The sequence below is a fragment of the Schistocerca gregaria genome, chromosome 1, assembly GCF_023897955.1.
Source record: "Schistocerca gregaria isolate iqSchGreg1 chromosome 1, iqSchGreg1.2, whole genome shotgun sequence".
NCBI classification, from domain to species: Eukaryota; Metazoa; Arthropoda; class Insecta; order Orthoptera; family Acrididae; genus Schistocerca; species Schistocerca gregaria.
The window spans coordinates 853178081-853198577 of record NC_064920.1 but is presented as its reverse complement, the minus strand read 5'-3'; the positions used below and the strand labels follow the sequence as shown (position 1 = coordinate 853198577).

The 20497-nt window shown below is 40.5% G+C and overlaps 1 protein-coding gene across 1 annotated transcript in view; it reads left to right on the top strand.

Moving 5' to 3' along the window:
• Nucleotides 1-292: 292 nt before the first annotated feature.
• Nucleotides 293-20497, top strand: part of LOC126278069 (uncharacterized) — a 381643-nt gene continuing 361438 nt past the window's right edge. The window contains exons 1-2 of the mRNA XM_049977941.1: nt 293-562; nt 15314-15412. Of these exons, the coding sequence (XP_049833898.1) occupies nt 380-562; nt 15314-15412 (282 nt within the window). The 5' untranslated portion in view covers nt 293-379. The remainder of the gene's footprint in view (nt 563-15313; nt 15413-20497) is intronic.

The following is a 20497-nucleotide window of genomic DNA, read 5'->3' as shown; positions in this document are numbered from 1 at the left end:
TTTTATTACGTGTTGTATTTGATAAACCGATACTGCCTGACTGCGTTTCAGTATCGCATGCACCTCTGTAACATATTTCCATGTCGTGTAATCGTTTTCAGATAGTCTGCTTACGTTTTACCAGAAATTCGACTTTCAGCTTTCCTATAAAGGAAGAAAGGAATAAAATAAAGTGGCACACCAGCTAGCGAATGCTTCGTATGCTTGTTTTTTGTTTTTTGTCTCAGTTAATACGTGCCGAAACTACCATAACAATAATGTCTTTGGTTTGGTGTTCCCTTGCCAACATTTGTATTAACACTTCGCTTGTTTGGCGTCATTGTCGTGCTGACTTTCGCTGGAGTAAGTTGCAAATTATTGGGTGTGTGTATGGAACGATATGGCGTTTGTGGAGAGAGGTTGGCGCTCGTTCCTGCGCACGGGCGACCCGGACCCTACGGCATGGCGAGGCCGGATGGCCGGGCAGCTGATGACCTACGATGCGTGCACAGACCCGAGGGCATGGTGTCTCAGCGCAGCTGACAGGCGCCAGCATCTTATTGACATCATGCGCCGCGGCCCGGTAAGTCGTCTAACATAACGCCTAATCACGTAGCGTTAGCAACATATATACTGATGTTGGAAGCTGCACGATTTGTTCTCGAGATGTGATTCTGACATGAACATATTTTCTGTCCCCTGTATTCACGTCCTTGTCGTATAATTAAGGAAATAGTTAAAGGGTTTAGCGATCTACCGCGTTTTGCATTCCGTGAGAAATTTAGTTCCAGGTCCAATATTCATATGAGTAGTGGGACTCCAATGCTCGCCAACCTAATTAGATTTAAAATTTGAGTGTTTCAGAAATGAACTGGGGTTAATGTGCAGATGGCTGTTGATATACTTTCCGGGATGTGAGGTCGTGGTCCAAGAACTTTTCTGCTCCTTACGTTTCGTCCAGGACTGCGCTGGACTTCCTCAGAGGCGCTGCTCCGCTGAGTCTTGCCGACTGACTGGTCGGGTGTCTGAGAGCGACTTACATATTGTGAGAAAGGGGGGCGTGGTTCAGGTGACACGTGATGAGCAGTGATAATCCATAGCAAAGATAAGGTTGACTATCGATTACCACCTTGTCAAGGTAAAAATTGTTAGCAATTTTGTAGAGCCACTGTCCATATATCGCTGAGTTTCATAGTCTCCTCTTTCCTATTAAAATTATCGTGATGTTTATAAATTTCAATAGCTTCTCTGTATAGGCGTGGATAGTAATTTAATGTTGTAGATAAAACTTCGGTATCCGAAAACTTCACTTGGTGGTTTTCTGGTTGAAGAGCATGTTCCGCTACAGCTGATTTTTCTATTTTTCCAAGTCGACAAAGACTTTTATGCTCTTTCAGTCACGTATTTACGCTTCTTTTGGTAGTACCAATATAAACTTTCCCACAAGTACATGGAATTTTATACACACCACCTGTCGACAGAGGAGGGCGTTTATCCTTCACAGATCGTAGTACTTGACTTATTTCCTTTGTTGGTTTAAAGACCGGTGTTACGTCATGTTTTCGTAAAATCTTACCGATCCGATCTGTTACTTTTTTAATAAAAGGGAGAACTACTGTATTTTTCTGTCGTTGTGGTTCATTCTTATCTTTTGGTCTTCTGTTCCTTGGACGCAAAATTCTATTTATCTCTTTTTTAGAGTAGCCGTTTTTTTCAAAAGCCTGCTTCAGATGTTTCACTTCAGCATCCAAATGTTCAGGTGTACATATCCGTAGCGCTCGATCGACAAGACTTTTTATGACACCCCTTTTTTGTTGTGGATGATGATTAGAATTTTTATGTAAATATCTGTCCGTATGTGTTACCTTCCGAAAAACTTTATATTCCAAGCATCTATCGGACCGTCTCATAACTAAGACATCCAAGAAAGATATTCTGTTATCCTTTTCTATTTTCATGGTAAATTGTATTTTTGGGTGAATTTTATTTAAATAATCAAGGAAATCTTCCAAGGCCTTTCTTCCATGGGACCAAACCACAAATGTGTCATCTACGTATCGATACCAACGAGATGGTTTGTTATTAGCTTTGTCTAGGGCTGATTGTTCAAATCTCTCCATGTAAAGATTGGCAATCGCAGGGCCTACTGGATTACCCATTGCTACTCCATCAAGTTGTTCATAAAATTCATTATCCCACTGGAACTGACTTGATGTGAGACAATGTCTAAAAAGAACAGTGAAATCTTCTGGAAAAATATCCGCTATGAAAATCATAACTTCGTTAACAGGAATCATTGTGAATAAACCAACAAAGAAAATAAGTCAAGTACTACGATCTGTGAAGGATAAACGCCCTCCTCTGTCGACAGGTGGTGTGTATAAAATTCCATGTACTTGTGGGAAAGTTTATATTGGTACTACCAAAAGAAGCGTAAATACGCGACTGAAAGAGCATAAAAGTCTTTGTCGACTTGGAAAAATAGAAAAATCAGCTGTAGCGGAACATGCTCTTCAACCAGGAAACCACCAAGTGAAGTTTTCGGATACCGAAGTTTTATCTACAACATTAAATTACTATCCACGCCTATACAGAGAAGCTATTGAAATTTATAAACATCACGATAATTTTAATAGGAAAGAGGAGGCTATGAAACTCAGCGATATATGGACAGTGGCTCTACAAAATTGCTAACAATTTTTATCTTGACAAGGTGGTAATCGATAGTCAACCTTATCTTTGCTATGGATTATCACTGCCCATCACGTGTCACCTGAACCACGCCCCCCTTTCTCACAATATGTAAGTCGCTCTCAGACACCCGACCAGTCAGTCGGCAAGACTCAGCGGAGCAGCGCCTCTGAGGAAGTCCAGCGCAGTCCTGGACGAAACGTAAGGAGCAGAAAAGTTCTTGGACCACGACCTCACATACCGGAAAGTATATCAACAGCCATGTCAACCGGTCGTGAAAGCCTTCATTCTATAATGTGCAGATGATTACTTTACTAAGGCAAAATTTCTTTAGAAATTGTCACCCAGTTAGAAGGAAAGACGATAGGGAAGGAAATATGATTTAGACATCGATGGGACACTGTCACAGTGCAACATACAGTCGCGGCATTCAATGCTGTAAAAAAAAAAGTGTTACCGTCGGAACGCTGAAGCCTGTATGGGCAAGAAAGCTATTCGTTTTCTGCCATAAGACTGTTATTTTCAATGCTTTTTCTACGTACTTTACGAAATAATTATTATATTTTGGGGTCACAAGTGTTAGTAAAATATCGAGAGACCAGAATAATCATAAAACAAATGCAGAGCCGAAACTCGTAAATGAAATGACGCAATGTTTGCATGAAGAAATGCTATCGAAGTTGCATATAATTGTGACTTACCGCATTCAGACCAAGAGAATTTAAACGAAGTGTTTCATCCATAAGAAGCACAGACTTTTGTTGCTGACTTTTCTTATAATGAGCATTTTCGGTTAAGTTTTACTTACAGCAGCGGCGGCGTAGTATGCTGATGTTGACGACGACCGCTTAATGATGGGAATTGCGTGACGTTGATGTTAGCCAATCGGGCGATGGTACACGGTATCTAGTGACATTCGCTGTTTTGTTTCGTCGAAATATACGAAGGCATAGTCCATATAAACATACACCGCGCGTGTCCGTATCTCTGCTGCGTTAATGCTTGAAACCATTATCTAAGTCACGTGACTTGGGGCAGAAAGCCGAGGTCATGCCATTACGTGCTGTGTAAAATGGAACTGACAGTTACAGTTTTTTTCATTTATCGCTAAACTCAAGCATTGATTTCGACAATTCAACGAACTGTAGTACTACAATTACACATGTAGTAGTGCAGTTAACGTAGTTGCTCCGAAAATCCTGATAATAAAGCAATGGTTCTTTTTCACTTATCACAGCATTAAAAACGCTTCCAGCAGGTCTTTAGTGACTTTATGCCAGTACGAAAGTCCTTCGTGGTGCAGATCTGCTTCTGACAGAGCCATACATTATTAAAGATGAGTGTAGACTGTTAATCATACGTATAATATCTCTTCCTGTTGAGTGAACCAGTTCAGTCCCCTCAGGAGATTCGTTTAACGTAACGTGGGAACTCGTACTTGTTTTAACATACCGGCGTCACTAAGTAGCAAAAGTTGTAAAATAGATATCCTTATTTTGAATAAAAACCGGACCTTATACTTATTAATGGATTTCATTTCTTATAACAGCATAACAAAACATTTCACATATTTTGTTGAAGAATCGTCAGAAAAATAGTTGCCTGAAAATCTGATATTTTGTGTTCCACTCCTGTGGAAATGTTGGACTAAAAGATTGACAGTGCAACAAAAAAAAGTATTCACTGAAGAACTGCCGCGCGTGGTAGCTGCGCGGTCTAGGGCGTCTTGTAGCGGTCCGCGCGGTTCTCCCCGTCGGAGGTTCGAGTTCTCCCTCTGGTATGGGTGTGTATGTCGTCCTTAGCTTAAGTTAGTTTTAGATTAAGTAAGTTAGTGTGTAAGCGTAGAGACCGATGACCTTACCAGAAATTTCCAAATTTCCACTGAAGAACTGTAATTTTGTTGCTTGTAAACAGAACTGTCAGTGTGTTTAACCTACAAACTCTCAAAAACAATAATCACTGCATTAATATTGGGAACTTCGGAGAAATCAGGTTAACTGCACTATTACATGTGTGATAGACATAAGGGAAATTGTTTTCTTGTTAAAATCAATATTTGACTTCAGCTATAAATGAGAAAAACTGTCAACTCTAGACAGTGCGTAACAACAGAAACTAGACGTCCTGCCCTTAGATGTTGGTTTCAGTGCAATGATGTCACATTCAGTCTATGTTATCCATGGTCTACATACGAATGCATTACATTGTTTATCAGTATGGAGTGCGGCGTGATAAAGCACTGATTCCAAAAATTTATTTAGTGAATTTATACTTGCCGTACGGAAGAAAGTTTGATGTTTCTTTGTATTTTGTTTCTTGTAACTAATGTTTCGGGGGAATTTGCACCTTTTTCATATCAATCTCCTCATATTAACAAAGTTTTGTAATGAAATGTTCGCTTTACGAGGATAATTAATTTACTGAGTCGACAAGGGTGTGTACAAGAACCTGTCAACCATTGAGAAGGAACAGCATTAATTATTTATTTCAAGATAAACGCCAAAGACCATTCCCCTCACTCTGTATGTGTGGGTTTTCGAACATTACTGATATCTTGACAATGAATTTATAGAGTCTTGTTGATTTTAATGTTGCCTGTCGCAAACGTTTCACTGTTTTTTTTTTCCAATGTGTCCCCGATTACGACAAAATAATTACTTCAGTATCGTGACAAAACTACATGCAACTATGTAACGGGAATAGTATTGCTTCTTTTGCTGATTCAAAACACACAACTATTCTAGTCATCTTGTGCAGTTCGGTTTCCAGAGGCGATTTCCGTACGGGCTGACTGTTTGGTCATACTACATTAAGGACATAATTTTTCATAGGAAATTTACCGTGTCTTACACTAAAACACTGTGAGCATTCTGCTGCGCACACTGAGTTAATGCATGTGACGCTTCGTTATACTTACATGACATTAACGAACATTTCAGTCATGAACTTAACGAGAGTTTTGCCCGTTGATGGTACAATATCAGGAGCTCCATCTACTTGCATGTTCGACATATATATTAGAATTTGCTCACTAGGCAAGTTCTGAATTTAAATCACCTATCAGTGTTTGTCCATCGTCGTGGAACTGGAAGTCCTGAATTGTGTTTATTAAGGAGATAAATTAGCTTTTACCGGGTAAAATCTGATTGGACTGACTGCCTGCATCTGTATAGCGATTGGTCGTCGAGAATTAGCAGCAGCTTCAACGATCGTTGCCATCAGTACAAAACGCCGCCGTTGCTGTAACTAAAATTTTACCGGCACTTTCTTTGATACGAAACGAAACGTAAATATTTGTTCATTGTTACTCTTCACTGGACGTTCCATTTCAGGAATATTTGTTTAATATAATTAGCTACTTTTTTTTTTCGAAAGACGACAGTAAACAAAAATTTTGACCTTTGTGGATCTGATGTATCAACATATGCGGAATTGATTTCTTTTGAGTCGGGAAACAATTTTATTGTTTTTATCATTGTGTTATTATGCAGGTGACGTAGCTTTCTCTTTAACTATAGTTGTGGTCGATTATCTGGTATGTTAAATAATGTAGGTACTGCATTCCATACCAGTTTACTATTTTGTGCATTATAAAGTTTTTTCTTTGGAAGTGAACTGAATAAAACTTGACGTGATTGTCTAGATATAGGTCTTTCTGCATTTCATCATGTTTCATGCTGTTTACTATTTCTTGTTCTTAAAAAGAAACCTTATTGTTCAGTAAATATCTGGAGGTTAAGAGACAATCGTAAACAAACAGTCCAGTAATGTTGTTTCATACCCGTTGAGGTTCATAGGAAACGTATAGAATGGCAAATTGAGGTTGTTGTTGGTTGGTTGTTTTGGGGAAGGAGACCAGACAGCGAGGACATCGATCTCATCGGATTAGGGAAGGACGGGGAAGGAAGTCGGCCGTGCCCTTTGAAAGGAACCATCCTGACATTTGCCTGGAGTGATTTAGGGAAATCAAGGAAAACCTAAATCAGGATGGCAAATTGGGTGATTTCTTTGCGTTATCTCTAAAGTTTATTGGTGATGTATGGCTTCTTTGGTCGAAATACACGGATCAGCCAGAACATTATGACCACCTACCTAATAGCCGATATTCTACCTTGGGCACCGATGACAGCGGCGACGGCAACGTATCGTGGCACGGAAGCAATAAGGCATTGGTAGGTCACTGCACGGAGTTAATACCACATATACGCACGCATACGAGTCACTTAATTTCTGTAGATTTTAGGGAGGGTGGCGATGAGCTCTGACGCCACATTCAATTATATCCCAGATGTGTTCGACTGGACTCAGATCTGGCGAGTTTGGGGGCCAGCACTCGCCATTGTGTTCCTCGAACCATTCCATCATATTCCTGACCTTGTGACATGGTGCATTATATTGTTGAAGAATGCCGCTGCCGTGGGAAACGTGATCGTCAGGAAGGAGTGCACATGGTCTGCAACAAGTGTACAATCATCCTTGGTCGTCACGGTGCCTCGCACGAGCTCCATTGGAACGTTCCCCAGAGCATACTGTAGCCGCTGGCAGATAGTCTCCGTCCTCCTGTACGGATGCCAGGGAACTGTTCCCCTGAAAGACGACAAATTCTCGCCACCCCATCGGCCTTATGAAGAAGGTATCGTGATCCATCAGACCACGCAGTGCTCTGTCACTGCGTCCAGTGCCGATGGTCACGTGCCTATATCAGTCGTAGATGCCGATGTCGTAGTATTAAAATTATCACTTTCAGGGGTCGTTGGCAACAGACGCCCATTGTTAGGAATGCTCAGTGTATTGTGTGTTCAGACACACTTGTACTCTGCCCAGAATTAACGTCTGATGTGAGTTCCGCCTCCGTTCGCCGCCTGTTTTGTTTACCAATCTGCCCAGCGTACGACGTCCGACCTCTGTAATAGAGGTGGCCGCCCAATCACATGACGTCTGGACGTGGTTTCGCCACGTGTTGAAGTCATTCACCAAAACACTTCTCAAACACACGAAAATTAGTGCAGTTTCTGAAATGTTGGTGCCGAGCCTTAGAGTCATCACAATTTTCCCTTATATCGTGCGCCTTCCCCATTCTACATACAGATAGCATACTCACTGACACTACATGCACCAGCCATGTGTCTGACTAGCAGTCATTCCTCACCAGGTGACCGTGCTATCACCTGGACTTGTTTATATCGATAGTAGGTCGGTAGTTATAATATTCTGGTTGATCAGTGTATAAAAGATACCATTCGCATTCGTGGGATATCGTATTCGACAGCGGAGCTTACTGCCTGCTTGGTCCGCTGCTGTCACAATGGATAACAGTAACAAGAAAAGGGAGTTGCAACGTATGTTTGGACTGTGACGCTGCAGTCTAACGCTACTTTCGGTTGTAATGCACTGTTGCTCGGGCACATTACTTGCACGCCCCACTCATGTGAATTTTATATGCTACGAGGCGTGTTTTTTAAGTAACGTCCGTTTGAACATAAGTACACAACGAAAGGTTACTTCAAAAAAGTAAATTTATTTTCAGAAAGTACATAATTCACTCTATTTTTCGACATAGTTGCCAAGTTTGCAGAAACACGTATCATACCTGTCAACCAATTTTAAAATACCCTCTTCATAAAAACTTGCCGCCTGCTCCGATAACCAAGAGTTCACTGCCGTTTTCACGTCGTCGTCGTCATTGTCACGGTTGCCACTTGGGTGTTGTTTGAGGTGGAGGAACAGATGGTAATCGCTCGGCACGAGATCAGGACTGTAGGGTGGGCAGTCTAAAACTCCCGGCTAAAACTGTCCAATAAGTCGCGGGTCTGACCTGCAGTGTGAGGTCTTGCATTGCCATGGAGAAGGACAATTCCCTTTGTCAGCATGCCGCGTTGTTTGTTTTGAATCGCTCTGCGTAGCTTTCTCAGGGGTTGGCAGTATGCTTCTGCATTTATAGTGGTTCCTCGTTGCATGTGAGTCGACCAACAAAACACCGTGCCTATCCCAAAAAACCAACGCCATGATTTTGCGCTGGGACAGGATCTGTTTGGTCTTCACCTTTACAGGTGAGTCTGTGCGTCTCCATTCCACGCTCTTTTGCTTCGATTCGAGCGTGATGTGCGAAACCCACATTTCGTCTCCAGTTACGATCTGACTCAAGAAGCCGTCACCTTCTTCGTGATAACGAGTCAAGAACTTCATTGCACACTCAAGTGTTTGGTTTTTGTGGTCCTCTGTTAGGAGTTTCCGGGCCCAATGGGTGCACAGTTTCCTAAACTTTAGGTGTTCAGAAATAATGTTGTAAAGCACTGATCTTGACACGCCAGGAAATTCGTTTGTGAGACCTGTTATTGTGAAGCGCCTGTACTCACGAATCCTCGCTTCAACTGAAGTCACCAAATCGTCTGTAATCAAAGAAGGGCGACTGGAGCGGTCCCCATCATGGACGTTGTCACGGCCATCTTTGAATTCTCGTACCCACTTACGCACCTTGCTTTCACTCATAACAGTATTACCGTACACTTCGCAAATCTGTCGATGAATTTCGAAAGCACAGTACAGAACCATACAGGTTAGCTACAGAGTTGAAACTGAGCACAGTTGTTGCCGAGGCATGCCGGTACACGACGCACGTGCTCGTTCAATATGTACGCGAACTACTTGGGTCTACAACAAAACGGACCTTACTTAAAAAAACACACCTCGTATATTGTGAGCACTGCCACTCTTTTCAGGCATTAAATTCGAAAGCTTTTTGTGTTCCATTTATGAATAAATAAAATGCTTAATGCGATGGTTTAATAACTCAACCGTGAAAGAAGATATCACGTGAGATTATAATACCTGTACTCGATTCGTATTATTCCGAATAAATGTTTCTCGTAATAATCTGTATTTGAACTTCGTGGTTTTCACTCTGTGGATATCTTACCTGGGCACAGTAAATTCTCGTAATCAAAACTGTTTTATTGGCGTTTCCAAATCTGGACATGGACAAGACATTTCAGTCTCCGTGTTGTTTACGTCGTCTGGCACATGTTCATCACGTCATTGATCAAATTTGACTGCTAGAAGCAGGTCCGCGAATCTGTCGAGGACAGCCCACTGCAACTGTAGCATCGCAGTTTCCAATATACCCCACGTTCATACTTCAAGGTTTCAGAAAATTTGCAGTCTTTCAGGTTTTCTTGTCTAGTTTGCATTATACTAGTTGAGGTATACAAATTAATATTTTCTTTATACTATCACAATTGGTAATTAAAGATGTTATCTCAAACACGTTTTCAGTGTTGGAACTCCGTCTCGGTGTCCTTGTAATTCACGATTGTAGCTGTTTTAGTCGTTGAGAATGGAAAATGACAGAGATTTAAGCCGAGGAAGGGCCTCCGGTATAGAAGCTGAAATTGACATAATAACAAACGTCAGAGACGCCTCCTGCGGAATATTGTCTGCAGCAATTTTCGTTTCTATTCAGATTCGTTGGAAACTTTTACTTCTACATTTACATAGGTTTAAATATTCTGCAAACTACTCTGAAGTGAATGGCGGAGATTACTTAGCATGGTAGCCCATGGTATTTTTTCTTCCTGGATCAAATGGCTCTTAGCACTATGGGACTTAACATCTATGGTCATCAGTCCCCTAGAACTTAGAACTACTTAAACCTGACTAACCTAAGGACATCACACAACACACAGTCATCACGAGGCAGAAAAATCCCTGACCCCGCCGGGAACCGAACCCGGGAACCCGGGCGCGGGAAGCGAGAACGCTACCGCGGTTTTCTTCCTGTTCCAACATGTGTGGAATGGAGGGCTACTGACAACGTCGCGAACCGTACGGGAGCAACAGATAGAGAGCTGAATAATATCTGTAGACTCATTACTTAATATTCGTGGGGTAAATGGTACCCATCTTTAAGCGTGTGCCTATTGAGGGCCGGCAGTTGTGGCCCAGCGGTTCGAGGCGCTTCAGTTTGGAATCGCGCTGCGGCTACGGTCGCAGGTTCGAATCCTGCCTCGGACATGGATGTGTGTGCTGTTCTTAGGTTATTTAGGTTTAATTAGTTCTAAGTCTATGGGACTGATGACCTCAGATGTTAAGTCCCGTAGTGCTCAGAGCCATTTGAACCATTTGATCACTAAGTGTATCGACTTATAAACAAAGTTTGCCTTTGTCGTTGGTTCATTTGTGCCATTCCTCATTCCCCTCCCCGCCCCATTCGCTGATTCGGTGTTCACTACATATGTTTCCGGTGGCTGACTCACCCAAGTTTTTTCGTAAGTGGGCAGCAGGTCACATTTCCAGTGGCTGTTCTTTTAGCTCTTTTGTGGTTTGATTTCCCTCTTTTAATTTCTTGATTGGCTACCTTGCCTCCTCATTGGTTTTAGTGCATGTGAGAGTGGCTGTGCGATAGTCATTGTGTGATCGTTTCGTGTGCACGTGTTATGATAGTTTTCGTTCTTATCCACTTTCGTTTGTTTTAATCGCTGTCAGGGCGCTGATAACCTCGCCGTTGGGCGCTCATAAGATCCCAAAACACACACACACACACACACACACACACACACACACACACACACACACGTATGCTACCGACCAGATTTAGAGACTTGCCATGGTACTTTTCCAGCATTGTCGATAAAGTAATCAGCGAAAACATTTCTTCTACTGTTAATTGAACTTCTTCCTTGGGGTGACGGTATTTCATTTTCCAGATCACAAAGCATGCTTTTCAAATCTCCTCGCATTTTTTCACTCACTTTCCTTCTGTGAATTTCGGCGTGCACTGTGTGCAAGACTTCCCTCACAGTTAACAAACTTTCCTTACTATTTTACACAGTGCCGTATGGCCGATTCTGTGTCGGTAACGGAGCTTAGAGTGCAGCCACTTCCCAGATAACTGGGAAAGATGGACAGTTGACGTAACAGTTGTTTTACTGTTACTTCATCACAACACTGTACAGTCATTCGAAAATAGAGGATTTACTTCCATCTTCTCTCAAATCTGTAAACAGTGTCACGGAATTTCATTTCAGTAGCTGTTGTGTTTCTTGATGTATTCGCAAACGAAGTACGCAAACACTGCCTGTTTTCTTCTGCTTATGTGCTCACTGGTTGGCTTCCAATTATGGCTGCGACGCTGCCGTGAGTGCACCGAAACGAATTCTGGTGTCGCTATCTCGTACGGAGGATGCGCGGCTCTTGCTCGTGTGCGTCGAAGCTAACAAAGCTGTGCGACTAACAAGTTCGCACTTTTTTGAACATTGTTGTTGGTGCCGATAGCTTCTTCCTGTGCGATGTTCCTCGCGCTATCCTCATGCAAAGACTGTTTACGTTTTAGCGAAACAGAAAGAAACAACGTTACTGCGATGGGGAAGTAGTTAAAGAAGCAATGATCAGTGCCGTGGAATCTTATGTTTAATGGTCACAAATATATATATGCACTCAACTTCTTCTGTGAAAGTACTTAAGTTGTCTAACCAAATTTTTGCAGACGTGTTGAACAGATTTCTAAAAAATTAGAATTGTGTGAATATTTTTCACTTCAGTTTGATTAAAGCACTGATGCTTCCGATGTTGGAGAGTAGCGCTTATCTATTAGAATACTCCTTCGTTATTTTACAAAGTGCTGCCACTTCATGAACGCCCTAGGGAAGTAGACGTACAGGTATTTAATGCGTTACTGAAATTTGCAAATTGTAGGAACTACCCACTCTCTAAACGTGTTACTTTATCAACAACTTAAATGACTGGCGAGGGTAATCAGTTTCTTGTTTTCTTGTTCTTCCTTTATCACTGTCTTGTCCACCAGGAAGCTATAAGTACAAAGGTTTGGAAGTGTAGCCTTGCCATGAAAATTGTAATCTTCTACAAGTCAGGGACTATTCATAAATTTTTTAATGTATCAGATTCTGAGCATGGTGACGTAATTCTTCGTGCATACGTAAGGGCGCTTGGTAGGGGGAAAACTCTGGAACGATTCTGCAGTGTTCAGGATGAGATAAGAGATATTCTTAACTGATCTGGACATTACTGTCAGGAATGCTCCTAATTTTGATTTCTGGGGAGATATCACCTCAAAATTTTATCAGCTCTAAATCACCAGAAATTCAGTCGTGACAAGTACAGCAAATGCTTTTAAGAGGAAACAAATTATGAATTGCACATTGAAAAGGAAATTCCGTATCATACTTTCCAGCGTATAATTCAGTTACGGAATTCTTAAATATCGGCGAATGTGATTAAGTTTTGCTAAGCATCGTGTAATACCACTCGCAGAATTTAGTAACAGATTTAGCCAGTTTTCAACACCTGAACTAGTGGTTATGTTTATCAGTGATCCATTCGTTTCAGTTGACATTACTGAACTTGGAAGCAGTATATGAGAGATGTTCGAAAACTGTAATCTTGAAGAATTTGAACTGGAAATTTTAAATGTTCCAAGTAGATACATCTCTGAAATCATGTTTTGAAACTTCAAGCAATTTGTCTACTCTGTTTTACAGACGTAAATATCCCATGATCGTTAGTGTTGCTTTGAAAATTTTTTCTTGTTTTCGCTCGACATAACTTTGCGAGGCTACTTTTCGTCTATGTGATCATCAAGGAAAATACTGATACATCCTGATAAACTCACAATATAGATGACGCATTAAGAACAGCTTGTGTCAGCTACACACCAGATTTTTCTGAATCAGCGAACATGTAGTGCCAAACTTCACATTACTTGTGTCAATTGTGATCCAAGCAATTTCATTTATAATTCTTTGAAATACTTCTGCAGCACTACACGTTTGTAGTGATAGTAGTACTAAAATAGTAGTTATTATGGCGGCGATGCCCGCACCACCTTACTCCCATGTTCATAATGAAGTTGGACAGCCCTAAAGTATTTCCATGGACTGTCGGATGTAATAAATATTTTTAATACTGACCTCTTCATTAAAATTATAAAAGCTTTCTTTAAAACGCTTTACAACTTTCAGAATTTACTACATATTCTCTCAGTTGGATTTAACATAATTTTTTATTTATTTTTTTCTTTTCTTTTTTCTTTTTTTGCAAAGTGATGACCAGTTTCGAAAGCTTAAACTACCATCTAATAAATATTGCCTTAAGTGACAAAATTCCTTAAAAATTGCCTTGGCTTACTTTTAAAAATTTACAAGCAATTAACATTATCACTTGTAGTAATATAAGTGCACTCGCAATTTACAATATCACCCATAACATTCTTATTGCAAATCTTCAGGTAAAATGTGCGATATACAGTCTAAATGGAACGTAAGGGAAAATATAATATATACTGGCGAACAAATAAGAATTAGAATTAATTATTTAAAGAACAGATTAGGTTCTGATCGTACCACGCTATCTACGACAACAATTGAAACAAAAAGCCTGTACAGCGTCGTACATTCTTTAATACATTGAAGCGTTCATGTAATTATTTCCGTTAGAATCAGTAAGTGCAAGTAGAAATTAGCCTATAAAAAGGAAGGAGAAAGAAATGTTTGCTTTTAATTAACAGCACATAATAGTAATATGAGTATTCAGAATAGTAAAATATTCGTAGCGAAACATACCGAGTAAGCTGTACTTGAACTACATAGTAAAACATGCAACATATATGCAACATCCTGACGTCCTGTTGCCAGGATTCAGTAGCCTGAGTCCTGGCAGAATTTCTTCTCCAAGTCACGCTGCTCTCACAGTTTCTCGTACTTGTGACCGCTGTTTTACACGAATGACTACGGAGGCTTTAGCAATGTTCTCTGTTTCTCTTCTATCACAGGACTCCACTACATTTTAACTTTTTTGGTACAGCTACGAGTAACAGACTCCTCTTACGAATACGAATCGTCGGAGTTGACGGCGAGCTCTGAGATGAACCAGGAACAGCATTCTTCGTTCATTCTTTCGTGTAATTGTATCGACTAAGCACAACGCCGCACGCTCTGATGAACATTACATTCCCAATCAATAATAAAATGCTGCATTGCTACGGACCACAATAATGTTTCATAACTAAGGCTCGAAACGAAGAAAGACAATGCCTACCGTCACGAATGTAACCAACTTCCACAGATTCCTCCAGTCCCAGAAAAAAAATTCGGTGTAGTAATTTTTTGCAGAAACCTTTTAGCGCTGCACCATTTTACTATATTTAGTTTAACATTACTGTAGTTACATTACAGACTTGTAAAGCTGTTTCTGCAGTTATGATGTAATTTCATTTGTGTTACTTTAATGAATTTGCTTGATACAATTATTTTGAAAAATCGATTCATGATTGGACCTCAGACCTAGCACGACGCTTTCAGAGACTGCGGAAAATAGTGAGCAAATGAGCTCAGATCTGTTGTTATCCTTTGAGAAAACGACCATAAGACGTAGCGAAATACTATGTGAAAATACGCGTATTTTGTATTTATGTATATGTACAGTTTCCAATAGCAATTTCATATTGGACTATTTACCTAATAAATATTTATGCGGTATTTACTCGATAACAAGTGTGGCTTTATAAAAAAAGAGAAAAGAATTATTAGTTAAATCAAACCAATTTTACAATTCTTCATGGAAATTTGTTCTGTAGCTGTAATGTAGATGACTATTAACTTGATCAACATATTTAAAAACTAAATCTTTACAGGAAGATCTTGGCAGCATGCTACCGCTTCCGACAGAAACTGTTGTGAGAAGAGAGCCACCAGTGGAGAGAAGACGGCCAGAAGTTAAACCACCTCCACGGGTTAGTGAAGTTCTGTGTAGCAGTAACGTGTTTTCCTTACACTGAACTTGAAATACCCCCAAACAGATTTTCTTAATTCGATGAATTAATTTTTATGACTCAGTACCAAACAGAACATATATCAATAAGCTCCTGTGAATGACATGCTAGAATTTTTTGTGAATTCTTGTTGGCCAACTGGAAGCAATTTTTATTACCACTATTTGTTAATTTATATGAACTTAGGAAATTAGGATTTGAGAAAGTTTCAGCATCATAGTAAGCAAAGCATAGAAAAGCACAAACACATCATGAAGTTACGCGAAATACCTGTAGTTGGTTTACTATTGTTTTTTGCTAATGCTTTTAATGGAGGTAATATATAAAGAAAATTACAATGATATAGTAAATTGATAGTGGAAATAGGATCACATTGAGGAAGTGGAGAAAATGGTCAATAGATTGCAGTGCAATAAAGCAGCTGGGGTGGATGAAATTAAGTCAGAACTCAACAAATACAGTGGAATGTCAGGTCTTAAATGGCTACACAGGATAATTGAAATGGCCTGGGAGTCGGGACAGGTTCCATCAGACTGGACAAAAGCAGTAATCACACCAATCTTTAAACATGGAAACAGAAAAGATTGTAACAACTACAGAGGTATCTCTTTAATCAGCGTTGTGGGTAAAATCTTCTCAGGTATTGTTGAAAGGAAAGTGCGAGTATTAGTTTAGGACAAATTGGATGAAAATCAGTGTGGGTTTAGGCCTCTTAGAGGTTGTCAGGACCAGATCTTTAGCTTACGGCAAATAATGGAGAAGTGTTATGAGTGGAACAGGGAATTGTATCTATGTATTATAGATCTAGAAAAGGCATATGACCGGGTTCCTAGGAGGAAGTTATTGCCTGTTCTACGAGATTATGGAATAGGAGGCAAACTTTTGCAAGCAATTAAAGGTCTCTACATGGATAGTCAGGCAGCAGTTAGAGTTGACGGTAAACTGAGTTCATGGTTCAGAGTAGTTTCAGGGGTGAGACAAGGCTGCAACCTGTCGCCACTGTTGTTCATATTATTTATGGATCATATGTTGAAAACAATAGACTGGCTGGGTGAGATTAAGATATGTGAACACAAAATAAGCGGTCTTGCGTATGCGGATGACTTAGTTGTGATGGCAGATTCGATGGAAAGTTTGCAAAGTAATATTTCAGAGCTAGATCAGAAATGTAAGGACTATGGTATGAAGATTAGCATCTCCAAAACGAAAGTAATGTCAGTGGGAAAGAAATATAAACGGATTGAGTGCCAAACAAAGTTAGAACAGGTGGAAGATTTCAAGTACTTAGGATGCATATTCTCACAGGATGGCAGCATAGTGAAAGAACTGGAAGCGAGGTGTAGCAAAGCTAATGCAGTGAGCGCTCAGCTACGATCTACTCTCTTCTGCAAGAAGGAAGTCAGTACCAAGACTAAGATATCTGTGCACCGTTCAATCTTTCGACCAACTTTGTTGTATGGGAGTGAAAGCTGGGTGGATTCAGGTTACTTTATCAACAAGGTTGAGGTTACGGATATAAAAGTAGCTAGGATGATTGCAGGTACTAGTAGATGGGAACAATGGCAGAAGGGTGTCCACAATGAGGAAATCAAAGAAAAACTGGGAATGAACTCTATAGATGTAGCAGTCAGGACGAACAGGCTTAGATGGTGGGGTCATGTTACACGCATGGGAGAAACAAGGTTACCCAAGAGACTCATGGGTTCAGCAGTAGAGGGTAGGAGGAGTCGGGGCAGACCAAGGAGAAGGAACCTGGATTCGGTTAAGCGATGATGATGATGATGATGATGAAGATGATTGTAAATTGACTCTGTGAAACTATTACAAATCGTAAAGAATGGAAATTCGACAACTGCAAACTACATACTCTCATAGGTTCTAACTTTTCTTTCTTTTATTTTTGAAGGAAATATTATAAATGTGTTGTATGGCAAATCGTTGCTTCTGGTTTAAATATGAAAAGCAGTCGACTGGTTTCATGATATCGTTGTTAATTTTTACTGTTTGTTTTGGATATTTGGTTTGCACATTATTTCTGTCTTATTTTGGATGATTTTCGTGTTTAATTTGTCTAGCCCGATTAAGTACTTCAATTCATTCTTGTACTGAGGGCAAGCAATGAAATTACAGTGGTTCATTTGTTCCGTTAACACATCTCCCATCTTCAGCTCTCAATTTGTAAGTTCTGAAAACGCCGCCTATTACTGCTGAGGAGATGCTTGGCTCTACAGAATGCCCTCGTCTGACTCTTTTCATTATGGGTCTACCACAGTCTTGATAAGAGCTAATGGAAGCTGCCGTATTATTATTTTTTTTTTGGGGGGGGGGGGGGCGGGGGGTTAGAGTAGATTATATTGTCAGTCTTACAAACCTCTATTTAGTAAACACTCCATCTTGTTCCTTTACTTGATTAAAAGTCATATTCTCGTATGTGCTTTGGTGGTAATTGTAATAAATCTGTTGTAAATTACATATCCGACGCCAATAGGTCTGTAGCCTGTCTACCTCCTCACCTGCAAAATAGCACAATTACGACATTGTTTCAGGTTTGCGAAATTGTCTTCCTCCGAGTTTGTTCCATAAGCATTACTTTGGCTTCAGACTTAACCAATGCTACTGAAATACGATCGTCTTCAGGAGCCATTCAAGGAGAAATTCATGGAAAGTTCTAAGAATTTCAATGAAAAATTGTAATAACTGGACTAAAAAGGAGTAACCAGCTATTCTTTAAACAGAAAAACCTCCAGCCTGAAACTTTAGTCACGTGTCCATGCCATACACAAACTCTTGAACTTTTACAACACACGTTTGTTTGGCAGCTAAGGTCCCAGTTTAAACTTACTTCTCCCATTTCCTCAAATTGTGAAATATAATCATTTAAAATCTGGTGTACAGTTATAACTTGCTAATTTGTTAACATCGAAATCAGTGTCGAAAAGCAATTCCAAGGGTCCAATGAACGAATCCTAACCCCAGTATTCTTTGACAAGAAACTCATTCCCACCAGCTCCTCACGTGCAAGTACAAGCGACAAGGCTCTGGAGTTGTTAGTTGATTCATCAGTAGCCAGTGGAAACCAAACTAATATCATAAAGTTATTAACCGGACCCTTATATATGCCGAAATTTCAGTAATTCTGCTTTACACTCGACTTAACTGTATGTTCCCTATGGTTCACTGGCATGTTTGACTAGCTAAAACTAATCTCACTGTAGCAGCGTGTGCTTGTAGGCAGTGAGAGGCCACTTCAATATAAACGGCTAATTTTGGGAACAATATCCCTATCATTTTCGCTGATCAGTTGTATGAATCTCTCACTAATAGCGTCTATATCACCTGAATGTGATTTTTTTCGCTGTTCTGCCCTGTATTTGCATTCGATTGCTGAGTTCATCGGGTTTCAGTATCACATATTCTTCAGTTGGTTCTTAAGTTCCATAAACCTTTCTGTCCAAATCTAAATCTTTTTTCTCGATTGAATTTTTATTGTCTATGGCTATCTTAAGACTGTATAGTGTTCTATGTCCGCTTTCTGGTACACTATGTTCGCGGATGACTCCATCTTATGTATCTAGGAATAGTTCGCCATCAGTACTCACACCGCCATAAATTTGTGTAGGATCTAAACTGGTACTTTCTTACGCAGTATCTGTTCGTGCCAAATACCTGTCCTTTTGTTTCACTGAGTTGTATGAAATTTTTAAATATAGTTTCGAAGACTGCAGAATTTCCTGTTACATGGCTTCGGATTGAATACTTTCTTGCACGATCTTTACCTGTATTCACTGCCACCTATATACAATCTAAAAAGAAAAAAAAAAAAGCTACACACCGTGGAGGAATTATCCGAACGGGATGGAAGTCGGTTATAAGTAATATACATATGCAGACAAGCAAATGATTGCAATTTCAGAAAAAAATTGACGATTTATTCAAGTGAAAGAGCGTCACAAATTGAGAAACTCAACAACGTGTTGGCCCATCTCTGCCTTTAGGCAAGCAGTTACTCGTCTTGGCATCGACTGAAGATATCCTGAAGGATATCGTTCCAAATTCTGTCCAACTGTTGCGTTAGTTCATCAGAATCCCAAGCTGGTTAGAAGGCTCTGCCCATAAAGCTCCTAACGTTCTCTGTTGTTGCTGGCAAGGCAGGGTTTAGCAAGCACGAAATACAAACAGTAGAAACTCCAGCCACGTGCTAGCGGGCATTGTCTTGCTGAAACATAAACCCAGGAAGGCTTGCCATGAGGGGCAACAAAACAGGGCATAAAATATTGTCGATGTACTGCTGTACTATAAGGTGGCCCAGATGACAACCGAAGGGTCCTGTTGTGAAACCATAACTTCTGGTTGTTGGGCCATATGACGGACGACAGTCGTGGTCGTATACTAGCACCTTCTCGGGCGTCTTCAGACACGTCTTCCCTGGGTATCGGGCTCAGTAGGAAATGGGACTCATCACTGAAGATATTACGACTCCAGTCAATGAAATTCCAGGCAGAAAATGTCTGGAAACACCTCGGACAAAGGAGGAATACCAACCTGACTGTTGCCTGCCACATGGCCTGACAGCCGTGAGTGATAGTCTTGGATGCAATTCATTTTCTTAGCAGGACCCCTTTGGTTGTTATCCACTGCAGCGGCATGTAGACGACATTCTGTGCCCTGTTTTGTTGCCATTAATGCAAGCCATCGTGGACCTGCATTTCAGCAAGATAATGCCCGTCCGCACACGACGGGAGTTTCTGCAGCTTGTCTTCATACTTGCCAAAGTCCACCATGGCCAGAAAACTCGCCTGATATCTCCCCATTTGAGAACAGTTGGAGCTTTAAGGGAATGACCCTCTAACCAATTTGGGACTTCCACAATCTAACGCGCCAATTGGACAGAATTTGGCACGATATCTCTCAGGAGGACATCCAGCAAATCTATCAATCAATGTAAAGCCGAATGACTTATTGCATAAGGACCAGAGGTGCATAATCACTTTATTGACTTACTCAATTTGTGAAGCTCTTTCTCTTTAATAAATCATCCATTTTTTC